Source organism: Poromitra crassiceps (genome assembly GCF_964638095.1).
Source record: "Poromitra crassiceps genome assembly, chromosome: 9".
In the NCBI taxonomy this organism is placed as follows: Eukaryota; Metazoa; Chordata; class Actinopteri; order Beryciformes; family Melamphaidae; genus Poromitra; species Poromitra crassiceps.
Window position 1 is genome coordinate 53,769,986 of NC_139630.1, and position 13,023 is coordinate 53,783,008.

General features: G+C 43.7%; 1 protein-coding gene across 1 annotated transcript; it reads left to right on the forward strand.

Annotated features, from left to right (window-relative positions):
• The first annotated feature begins 1,690 nt into the window (after nucleotides 1-1,690).
• Nucleotides 1,691-12,719, forward strand: LOC310782398 (uncharacterized protein). Its single transcript, XM_083643062.1, has 5 exons — nucleotides 1,691-3,289; nucleotides 8,460-8,545; nucleotides 8,636-8,794; nucleotides 8,846-9,060; nucleotides 10,126-12,719. Exons 1-5 carry the CDS (start codon nucleotides 1,943-1,945, stop codon nucleotides 11,508-11,510), a joined length of 3,192 nt encoding a protein of 1,063 aa, XP_083499188.1. The 5' UTR covers nucleotides 1,691-1,942; the 3' UTR covers nucleotides 11,511-12,719.
• Nucleotides 12,720-13,023: the final 304 nt, after the last annotated feature.

The window sequence follows — 13,023 nt, forward strand, 5'->3', positions numbered from 1 at the left end:
TGCTTCGGTTTAATTTTGGTGTAATTTGGAGCTCATCAAAAAAATAGTGTTTTTAGTGTTTTTTTTTTTTTTTTGGTCTATCTCGGGAACGGAATATGCTTGTAATAAACCAAACCGTTTGTAAATCCGTCAAGATTTCAGCGAGTTATGAGTATTTTTGTCTGTGCAGGTCACCAGCTACCATAGAACGTACCAGAAAGGCACTGTAGCAAGATGACGGCCGTTCAACGACGCTGCTGACTCCGCCTTAAGCCATCTAGCCTTTATATATATCTATGGTCTGTACGTTACACCCCCAGAACATGCACAAGGAAGTTGGGAAAAAAACCTTCAGACTGGAAGGAAGTTCTACGGAATCCGACCAATCACGACACGCGAATGCGGCATATTGGATTCTGATTGGACTAATGAGCGGAAGACCCGCCTTTCTGCCGGCATATTGGATTCTGATTGGACTAATGAGCGGAAGACCCGCCTATCTGCTTCCCATTCCGGTTGGTGCGCTAGATGGCTTAAGGCGGAGTCACCAGCGTCGTTGAAGTGCCGCCATCTTGCTACGGCAGGCTTTCTGGTACGTTCTCTGGTAGCTGTTGGAGGGTGCACAGACAAAAATACTCATAACTTGCTGAAATCTTGACGGATTTACAAACGGTTTGGTTTATTACAAGCATATTCCGTTCCCGAGATATGGCAACAACAACAAAAAACACACTAAAAACACTATATTTTTGATGGGCTCCAAATTACACCAAAATTATACCGAAGCATCTATGCCATGAGAGGGATTCAGGCACAAAGTTTCATGCAGTTTCATCCATTTCCCTAGGAGTTATGATCATCTGATGTGATAATACTAACCCAACAACAGATGCTCATAGCTCCTAGCAAAATGGATGAAACTGCATGAAACTAGGTGCGTGAATTCATCTCATGATGATGATGCTTCAGTTTAAGTTTGGTGTAATTTGGAGCCAAAAATAATAATAAAATGTTAGCGTTTTTTTAACCCATAGATATATATAAAGCTGTGGTGCCGTAGCAAGATGGCCACCATGCGACGACGTCGCTCTCCATTGACCGGCAGCGCGGGTAAGCCATCTAGCCTTTATATATGTCTATGTCATACATTCCCTAATTCTGTTGCCCACTGGATTTGGCTCAAACATCGACTTGGACGCAAGGATGAACTGATTCTATTTTGGTTATCAAAGGTCAAGGTCACTGTGACTTCGAATGCCATTATCAAGCTTGTTAACGCGATATCTCAGGAATGTCTTGATGGAATTTCTTCGAATTTGCCTCAAATGGCGATTTGGACTCAAGAATGAACTAATGACGGAGGCATAAGTCCGCGTTGTGGTCGTTCTAGTTGTTTTCAGCAAGTGGAAAAGCTACTATGTCACGTCCATATTGCAATTTGTAGGTACCTAAATCAGTGAAGTGTGGTGCAGTCTGCAGCCCAAGATTGGACAATTTCACTGTCAGTCAAAGTTAAACAGACAAATGATGTAAAAGAGAATTTGATGGGGGGCCAATCAACCCTTTGGATCCGCCCCTGCCTTGAGTCACATTTCCCAAATCACGTGGGATTTTAGCATGACAATTAAAGCTCCGCCCCTTATCTGCTTCACCAGAGATCAACCAGGAAACAGGCTGTCATTCCTCTCCTCACTGAGAACAGACACGCAGAAAGACACGATAAGATTCACCTTCAGACCAAAGCCACGACTTCCACTGAAGGAGGACAGCTACTGGAGGGAATACTGGAATACTGCCTCAACCTGCTGCTGACTGCACACTGAACAGATTTAGACAATCACAAATCAAAGTGAAATAACTTCCAGAGAACTTTCTAGAGGAGCGAGTGGTGCCACAGCAGACTGACTCACTTCCTGTTTGAGCCGTCTTGCCTGGTGAGTTTTCAGCTTCACTCAGAGAGAAAATGGCTTCCATATCAAAGGATCTCTCCTGTATCATCTGTCATGACATCTTTAAAGATCCTGTCGTCCTGTCATGTAGCCACAGCTTCTGTAAAGCCTGTCTGCAGAGATGGTGGACAGAGAAACAAATGCGTGAGTGTCCAATTTGTAAGATAGTATCTTCAAAGAGACATCCACCTTGTAACTTGGTGTTAAAGAACCTGTGTGAGGCTTTCTTACTGGAGAGGGATCAGAGAGCTTCAGCAGGATCTGAGCTTCTCTGCAGTCTGCACTCTGAGAAACTCAAGCTCTTCTGTCTGGACCATCAGCAGCCAGTGTGTCTCGTCTGTCTGCATTCAGAAACACACACAAACCACAGAATCAGACCCATCGATGAAGCTGCACGGCAGCACAAGAAGGAACTTCAGGAATCACTGAAGCCCTTACAGGAGAAACTGAAGCTCTTTAATAAAGTTAAAGGAAAGTGTGATCAAACAGCTGAACACATTAAAGTCCAGGCCCGACGCACAGAGAAGCAGATTAAGAAGGAGTTTAAGAAGCTTCACCACTTTCTCCAAGAAGAAGAGGAGGCCAGGATCACTGCACTGAGGGAGGAAGAGGAGCAGAAGAGTCAGACGATGAAGGAGAAGATTGAGGGTTTGAGCAGAGAGATAGCAGCTCTTTCAGACACAGTCAGAGCCATAGAGAAGGAGCTGAGAGCTGAAGATGTCTTGTTCCTGCAGAACTACAAGGCTGCAGTGGAAAGAGTCCAGCGCCCCCTGCAGGAGGATCCACAGCTGGTCTCAGGAGCTCTGATAGATGAGGCCAAACACCTGGGCAACCTGAGCTTCACTGTCTGGAACAAGATGAAGGAGATGGTCTGCTATACTCCTGTGATCCTGGACTCAAACACTGCCGGTTCGAGTCTCATCCTGTCTGAAGATCTGACCAGTGTGAGATATGGACAGGTACAGCAGCGTCCTGAAAACCCAGAGATCGTTTCTCCGTATGAGGTTCTGGGATCTGAGAGCTTTAACTCAGGGACTCACAGCTGGGATGTTGATGTTGGAGACAATATAAACTGGATCCTGGGTGTGTCTGACCACAGACGGTCTGGATTTTGGACAATAAAGTTATTCAATGGTAAATGCACAACACTCTCTACATCAGGTCCAAACATTGTTCTCCCAGAGATGAAGCTCCAGAGGGTCAGAGTGCATCTGGACTGGAACAGAGGAAAGCTGTCACTCTCTGATCCTGATACTAACACACACATACACACCTTCACACACACCTTCACTGACAGGCTGTTTCCATACTTTCGCACTGGGCGGGAGCCCCATCTGAAGATTTTACCAGTGAAGGTCTCTGTAACAGTGGGCCATCACAGTTAGAGATGAAGGTGATGACGATGATCTCTACAGGGTGGTGGACTCTCTGGAAGTCCTCATGAGAGCCATGAGAGACTTCATCAGTGGCAGAAGATGTTATTCTAACACATCATCACTATATTCTGTCAGAATAAACTGAAAGACTGAGCTCAAACACATTGAGACAGTGGAATCTGTTGTAGGCTACTGTCAGAATACGTTTGTTTCAGTGTGTAGGAAAGTCACCCTAGAACTTTCCCATGATCCTCTACTCCCTCCCTCTTGACCTTTGACCTGTGCTCCACTTCTACTACCAGGCTGTGTATGATTAGGACTGATGACAGTTTGTTCCCTTAACTGTGTTCAAAAAACCTGACCATCGATCCTATATGACTAATTTAGGTGATTATGTGTTTGAGTTGTTGATTGTTGATGGTAAAATATATTTTCATTATGTACATTTGTATATGATTCCTGTTGGATCCACTAAACTGGTGTTTAGATGTCAACTATAATCATCAAGTTTTGGCAGTTATTTAGGCATAGCGATTCCTAGGCCCGCGCTAGCTCGGCCGCTACTTAGCCTCGCCCGCTCTGCAGCTCAACCACTATGCGGGCTCACACTGCTCTTATGACATCACTGATGATGTCACAACTTCGCATCACTGATGACATCACAACTGCTCATATGACATCATTGATGATGTCACAATGCCACGGCCGAGCCCGCCCTGCAGCTCGACCGCTGTGAAGGCTCACTTGCTCTTATGACATCACTGATGAATGAGATCACTGATGACAGTGATTTATGACATCATCAGTGATGTCACTATGACATCAGTGGGACAAAAATTTAAACAGAACAGACATTGCCAAGTAGATAGATGATAGTTGGTGTTATTTTGGTTAGTTTAGTCTAATTTGTAGGTGACAGTTTAACTTGATTCAATACATTAATTCCTCGGGTACCTGTAGTAATATGCACAGGAATTTGATTAAGGTTGATTGTTGTTGATTGATTATTGTATTCCTTTTCTTCTTGGCTTGTATTATAGAAGCACACTGGCGTAAACACGTTTGCTGAAAGTTACCCATTTGCTATACCTTTTCCGGTAGAAGTTAAAGGAGAACTTCACCGAAAAACAATGCTGATTTATTTTATACATGATGTCACACATAATCCAAAAACTAAACCGTTCCACAGGCATTCATTTAGTTTGAGTTATTGTTGAGAGTTGATTTGAGTTAAGCTGTGGACGAGTTATGTCATTTGTGCATGAATGACATTGAGATTTGACTCGGATTTGAGATTTGGGACTCGTGAACAATCATTATTTTGCTGGTGCATTAACATGAAGGAAATGTCTGTGAATAATAATGTCAACTAATGTATGTTAATAATACTGTATGCCAATAAAGGAGTGAGGATAATACAGTACATGCCTTGAATTCCTTAATTGCTTACCAGGGGTGGCCAAACCTTTTTGGTTGTGGGCCACATACAGAAAAATATAAGGAGCAGGTCAAACAATATTAAGTGCGGAAGTTTTCAACCCATTTAGACTGAAAGAACATTTGTGTCAGTCCCTCAGAAGCAAAGAGTGAGGGCTTCTTTCTAGAGCTGCCATTTTGCACCAAGAGACGTTCAACCATAATACAGGGAGACCCATCGTAGAAGAGAACATTTTCTCCACCACAGGAGCAGGAGAGAGACGGGTTATTCTGAGTCATGGGGTTGACTGGAGAACAGTGTTGGGCAAGTTCCTTTCAAAATGTAAAATACTACATTTACTAGTTACTTTCATTTGAAAGTAATAAGTTACTTTACAATATTACTGACTGTGTAGAGTAACTCGTTACTTATTAGACCACTTTTACATTACTTTCACCAAAACAACAGCAGTAGCAGAATGACATCGCCGCCCCAGAACCATCCCAAAAAATAATTTTAACCATCTTGAAAGTCAGTGTAAACTGACCAAAAATTCTAAATGTTATTCTTTTCCTTTGTTATTGTCATGTACGGTGGTTATTTGCATAAAAACACACAATTTGATTAGGAAATGATTGTATCCTTATTTAAATCTGTGCTTAAAAATAAAAAAGAAATAGCTCAATTTGTAACTTGTGTTACTTGACAAAGTAACTGGTATATTACTGAAATCCTAATGGTAATGGTAAAAAACCAGCTCAGTGCCCTTGTGGTTTGAGTGTCCGCCCTGAGACTGGGAGGTTGTGAGTTCGATCCCCGGCCGAGTCATACCAAAGACTATAAAAATGGGACCCCTTTGCCTCCCTGCTTGGCACTCAGCATAAAAAGGGTTGGAATCGGGGGGTTAGATCACCAAATGATTCCCGAGCGCAGCACTGCTGCTGCTCACCGCTCCCCCAGGGGATGTGTCAAATGCGGAAAACAAATTTCGCACACTCAGGTGTGTGACAATCAGTGAGACTTTACCTTTACCTTAATAAGTTATATTACTAAGTTACTGCTAAAAGTAATATATTACATGTAATGTTAGTCTTAATGAGTTACCCCCCAAGTAACACTGCTGGAGAAATTACTACCATCATTATTCTTTTCTCCAAACTCAGCTGGATGAAGTTCATACTCCTTCCCTGGTGGTTGTCGTGAGGCATTCTGGGAAACGTAGTCAATCACTAACTGTAGTAGCAGTAGAGGAGACAGGCTGAGAGTTAGTTCACCAAAACAGGAAATGACAACACCTCACTGAAATAACTGTTGGAATGAACTGGACATCAACACACTGATCATAATAACCAACCCAACCTCACCCCATGGCTTCACCCCATAGCCTACAAATAACACGGGTTTCCACTTTCAAAATATGTGCAATGTGTACTGCAAAGTCAAATTTTGCATGCAGAGACCGGTGACCAATGAGTCTTCTATGCACGTGGCTGCAACTGAAACAACTGAAAAGGTCACGTAGGTTCATTTGAATAGGTTGCTGCGTTAGTTACGTTTAGGCAACTACAACAACTTGGTTAAGGTTATGGTTTGGGTCGGGGATAAAAACAGGGCATGCTGGCTCTCTCTCTCTCACCCCTGATCTTACTTGTCAGCAACATATTTCAATGTCAGACTGAAGTTAGGTTAAACTGCACACAATCAGAACGTTTGGCGTATCGTATGCAATTTCAAAGTGAAAAGTCGTGTTATTTGTACAGATTTCAAGAGAACGGGCTGTAATAACATACGTTTTCTTTTGGGAGCAATTCATTTCCGTAACCTGACTTCTCAAAGAACCAAACATTTGGAAGCATCAATTGCCATCCAATGCCGTTGGTGAAAGCAGAAATTGTTCTTCCCTGCTTAGAACACTAGAGCTGCGTTCACAGTGCTCAACCATATTTCATGTATGTTTATTCTTTAACATGTTGTGAAACATTAGTAAAGTAAAGATCTCATACTGAATAAACAACGTTTCGTCAAATCAAGAGAGGAGACATTCTGGATGTAGATATTTTTCTTTGTTGTATTTTTCGCATTACATTTGTTTAACTATAACTGTTTGAAGTGGTGTTGAAGACGGTCCGTCCTGTACAGCGAGTCTGTCCCACGGCCATATGTTGTCCCACATCAGGATGTCCCACAAACATTCTGAAACAGCTGCTTCTTTTATGTTTAAATACAGCAAAAAAAATAATTCTTCACATCCTCTGAAGACCGAAACTAAAAGATTCATATTCAGATGAGCACGATTTTGTGATGATAAATGACTGTTAATTAGGGGTCTGATGACACATCGATCTAGATCAACATAGATTCAATGATCAACGATCCAATATTGTAGATGCAAAGTGAAAATATCTATATATATCATCTTTGAAATTCCCATGGCACGTCTTGTTTCCATCCAAGCGTAGTTGCATATTGTGAGTTGATATATGTAACTGATTGTGTCAAGTGGGCATATGACATCATCTCGATCACAGGCCTGTGAATTGGAAGTGAATCGAAATTGTATTGTGGCAGACTTTGGGATATCGGCAAATATCGTATCGTTGTCCAAAGAATCAATATATCATATTGTGATGAAACTTATGATACTGTTAATTCATCATTAACAATCGTCACCCAGTTTGAACACAATCTGTTGGAGAGGAAAGGAGGAACCGGATGCTTGAAATGTACAACTTGTATTTACAGGAAGAGGATGAGGATGATGGAGATGAGACTGAAGGGAAAGCGGCTCTGATTGGTGGAGAGGAAACCGGTTCAAAGTTGAAAGACCCTCTAAAGTCAAACTATGCTTTTCTTCTTCTTCCTTCAGGAGCAGTTTTCAGGGGGCGGGCCTACGAGTTTGTGACATCACAAATAGTTTGGAAGTCAATGAGTGAGTCAGTGTGATGTAACTTGAAGTCTCCACTGAGAATGGACTTGACAATGAAGTAGGAGACATCTTGTGTCCAGCAGGAACACTTTTGAGATGAAATATATTTGTATATTTATGGCATTTTTAATGAGGGAGAAGGCAGTAGATGTCATTTTAAGGATTTCAACAAGATAATTTAACTTTATTTTGTGGGAAACCCATCAGACACATTCTTATTCAAAAAGAGTATTTTAACATGACTTTAGGGGGTCTTTAATATTTTTTTCTTTTTTAAAGCCTCCCTCCGCTTTATAATGTTGTGCTTTACGCAATACTGATGGTCAAACTGCAAAATGGTCAAAATAATTCACATTTATCAAAAACAAGCCAGAAGGTCATATTGCACAACAGGTCTCTTCAGTCAGGACAAGGGACCTGTACCCAATTATTATGAGCAAGTTTCCTCTGTCATCACATGACAAGAGGCCTATCTACAACATGGGTCACTATTTAAATTACACCCCCCCCCACCCCATCCCAGATGAGCAAACATAAAACCCCACAGAGAAGAAACCTACCACATCCATTTAGAAAACATCTGAAGCTCCGCCTAGACTTTGCTTAAAACAAAACAAAACAAACGGACACAATTAAAAGAATAGAAAAAAATAAAAATACCAAGTATTAAATATTTTTGTATTAAAATTACTTAAAAATCCCAAATAAACGTTTGCGGATGGAGCCGAGGAGCTATATATATTCTATATATATATATATTCATTTGTATGTAAAAACATTTGTGTTCTTCTCTTTAAATAAAAATATAATAGGAGCAGTACAGCAGGAACTCCGTGCGGTTCTCCGTCACCTGGGCCATGGCCAGCAGGGCCTTGGCGGCGCGGCACATCATGTCGAGGTTGGGCGGCTCGGGCGCGGCGCCATGCGGCGCCCCCTGGTGATGGTACTGAGCCACGCCCAACAGGGTCGCCACACTGCCCCTCTGCAGGGCCACGGCCCGGGCCGCGGCCGGGTCGCCCCCGGCCAGGTTGGACAGCACGGCCACCGCCATCTCGCGGCACACCGGGCTCCTCCTCTCGCCCACGTGCCGCACCAGCGCCGCCAGTAGCTCCTCCTGCCGGCGGGCGGGCGGCGTGGCGAGCAGCAGGTCCACGTTGGCGTCCTGAACGCTCAGCTTGCAGAGGCACTCCAGCACCAGGCGGCGGGGCGACAGCGCCGAGCGGCCGCCCAGCGACGGGAGGGGGTCCTGGGCCTCGGCGGCCGGACACACGGCCCAGTGCAGCAGGCCGTCCAGCACGGGCAGGCACACGCTCTCGGGGTACAGCGACAGGTCCAGCTGGCCCGCCATGTTGGCCAGCGTCACCAGAGTGTTCTCCCGCAGCGCCTCCAGGCACGCCCACCACCACTCGTCCCGTTCGTGGTCAAAGGTCAAGGTCACTGTGACCTCTCCAATGCCATTTTCAAGCTTGTTAACGCCATATCTAAATGCCAGCAAGCAATGCCTTGACGGAATTTCATCAAATTTGCCTCAAACATTAACTTGGCCTCAAGGATGAACTGATTGCATTTTGGTGGTCAAACTTCAAGGTCACTGTGACCTCACGAACGCCATTCCCAAGTTGGTTAACGCAATATCTCAAGAACGGCTTGATATAATTTCTTCTGATTTGGCTCAAACATCGACTTGGACGCAAGGATGAACTGATTCTATTTTGGTTATCAAAGGTCAAGGTCACTGTGACTTCGAATGCCATTATCAAGCTTGTTAACGCGATATCTCAGGAATGTCTTGATGGAATTTCTTCGAATTTGCCTCAAATGGCGATTTGGACTCAAGAATGAACTAATGACGGAGGCATAAGTCTGCGTTGCGGTCGTTCTAGTTGTTTTCAGCAAGTGGAAAAACTACTATGTCACGTCCATATTGCAATTTGTAGGTACCTAAATCAGTGAAGTGTGGTGCAGTCTGCAGCCCAAGATTGGACAATTTCACTGTCAGTCAAAGTTAAACAGACAAATGATGTAAAAGAGAATTTGATGGGGGGCCAATCAACCCTTTGGATCCGCCCCTGCCTTGAGTCACATTTCCCAAATCACGTGGGATTTTAGCACGACTATTAAAGCTCCGCCCCTTATCTGCTTCACCCGAGATCAACCAGGAAACAGGCTGTCATTCCTCTCCTCACTGAGGACAGACACGCAGAAAGACACGATAAGATTCACCTTCAGACCAAAGCCACGACTTCCACTGAAGGAGGACAGCTACAGGAGAGAATACTGGAATACTGCCTCAACCTGCTGCTGACTGCACACTGAACAGAATACTGCCTCAACCTGCTGCTGACTGCACACTGAACAGATTTAGACAATCACAAATCAAAGTGAAATAACGTCCAGAGAACTTTCTAGAGGAGGGAGTGGTGCCACATCAGACTGATTCACTTCCTGTTCGAGCCGTCTTGCCTGGTGAGTTTTCAGCTTCACTCAGAGAGAAAATGGCTTCCTTATCAGAGGATCTCTCCTGTATCATCTGTCATGACATCTTTAAAAATCCTGTCCTCCTGTCATGTAGCCACAGCTTCTGTAAAGCCTGTCTGCAGAACTGGTGGACAGAGAAACAAATGCGTGAGTGTCCAATTTGTAAGATAGTATCTTCAAAGAGTCATCCACCTTGTAACTTGGTGTTAAAGAACCTGTGTGAGGCTTTCTTACTGGAGAGGGATCAGAGAGCTTCAGCAGGATCTGAGCTTCTCTGCAGTCTGCACTCTGAGAAACTCAAGCTCTTCTGTCTGGACCATCAGCAGCCAGTGTGTATCATCTGTCTGCATTCAGAAACACACACCAACCACAGAATCAGACCCATCGATGAAGCTGCACGGCAGCACAAGAAGGAACTTCAGGAATCACTGAAGCCCTTACAGGAGAAACTGAAGCTCTTTAATAAAGTTAAAGGAAAGTGTGATCAAACAGCTGAACACATTAAGGTCCAGGCCCAAAACACAGAGAGGCAGATTAAGAAGGAGTTTAAGAAGCTTCACCAGTTTCTCCAAGAGGAAGAGGAGGTCAGGATCTCTGCACTGAGGGAGGAAGAGGAGCAGAAGAGTCAGACGATGAAGGGTCTGAGCAGAGAGATAGCAGCTCTTTCAGACACACTCAGAGCCATAGAGAAGGAGCTGAGAGCTGAAGATGTCTCATTCCTGCAGAACTACAAGGCTACAGTGGAAAGAGTCCAGCGCCCCCTGCAGGAGGATCCACAGCTGGTCTCAGGAGCTCTGATAGATGAGGCCAAACACCTGGGCAACCTGAGCTTCACTGTCTGGAACAAGATGAAGGGGATGGTCTGCTACACTCCTGTGATCCTGGACTCAAACACTGCCGGTTCGATGCTCAACCTGTCTGAAGATCTGACCAGTGTGAGATTTGGACTGGGACAGCAGGTTCCTGAAAACCCAGAGAGAATGTTTCTGGTTAGTGTTCTGGGATCTGAGAGCTTTAACTCGGGGACTCACAGCTGGGATGTTGATGTTGGAGACAATAAAAGATGGTTCCTGGGTGTGGCAGCTCTGTCTGACCACAGACTGTCTAGATTATGGACAATAAAGTTAGATAAAGGTAAATACACAACACACTCTGCATCAGGTCCAGAGACTGTTCTCCCAGAGATGAAGCTCCAGAGGGTCAGAGTGAGTCTGGACTGGAACAGAGGAAAGTTGTCCTTCTCTGATCCTGATACTAACACACACATACACACCTTCACACACACCTTCACTGACAGGCTGTTTCCATACTTTCACATTGGGTTTGGGCACCCTGTGAAGATTTTACCAGTGAAGGTCTCTGTAACAGTGGGCCAGCACAGTTAGAGATGAAGGTGATGAGGATGATCTACAGGGTGGTGGACTCTCTGGAAGTCCTCATGAGAGCCATGAGAGACTTCATCAGTGGCAGAAGACGTTATTCTAACACATCATCATCATCATCACTATATTCTGTCAGAATAAACTGAAAGACTGAGCTCAAACACATTGAGACAGTGGAATCTGTTGTACTGTCAGAATACGTTTGTTTCAGTGTGTAGGAAAGTCACCCTAGAACTTTCCCATGATCCTCTACTCCCTCCCTCTTGACCTTTGACCTGTGCTCCACCTCTACTGCCAGGCTGTGTATGATTAGGACTGATGACAGTTTGTTCCCTTAACTGTGTTCAAAAAACCTTCAACTGACCATGGATCCTATATGACTAATTTAAGTGATTATGTGTTTGATTTGTTGATTGTTGATGGTAAAATATATTTTCATTATGTACATTTGTATATGATTCCTGTTGGATGCACTAAACTGGTGTTTAGATGTCAACTATAATCATCAAGTTTTGGCAGTTATTTAGGCATAGCGATTCCTAGGCCCGCGCTAGCTCGGCCGCTACGTAGCCTCGCCCGCCCTGCAGCTCGACCGCTGTGCGGGCTCACACTGCTCTTACGACATCACTGATGATAGTGATTTATGACATCATCAGAGAACAGACATTGCCAAGTAGATAGATGATAGTTGGTGTTATTTTGGTCTAATTTGTAGGTGACAGTTTAACTTGATTCAATACATTAATTCCTCAGGTACCTGTAGTAATATGCACTGGAATTTGATTAAGGTTGATTGTTGTTTATTGATTATTGTATTCCTTTTCTTCTTGGCGTGTATTATAGAAGCACACTGGCGTAAAACACGTTTGCTGAAAGTTACCCATTTGCTATACCTTTTTCCGGTAGAAGTTAAAGGAGATCTTCACCGAAAAACAACGCTGATTTATTTTATACATGATGTCACACATAATCCAAAAACTAAACCGTTCCACAGGCATTCATTTAGTTTGAGTTATTGTTGAGAGTTGATTTGAGTTCAGCTGTGGACGAGTTATGTCATTTGTGCATGAATGACATTGAGATTTGACTCGGACTTGAGATTTGGGACTCGTGAACAATCATTATTTTGCTGGTGCATTAACATGAAGGAAATGTCTGTGAATAATAATGTCAACTAATGTATGTTAATAATACTGTATGCCAATAAAGGAGTGAGGATAATACAGTACATGCCTTGAATTCCTTAATTGCTTACCAGGGGTGGCCAAACCTTTTTGGTTGTGGGCCACATACAGAAAAATATAAGGAGCAGGTCAAACAATATTAAGTGCGGAAGTTTTCAACCCATTTAGACTGAAAGAAATTTTTTGTCAGTCCCTCAGAAGCAAAGAGTGAGGGCTTCTTTCTAGAGCTGCCGTTTTGTACCAAGAGACGTTCCACCATAATACAGGGAGACCCATCGTAGAAGAGAGCATTTTCTCCACCACAGGAGCAGGAGAGAGACAGGTTATTCTGA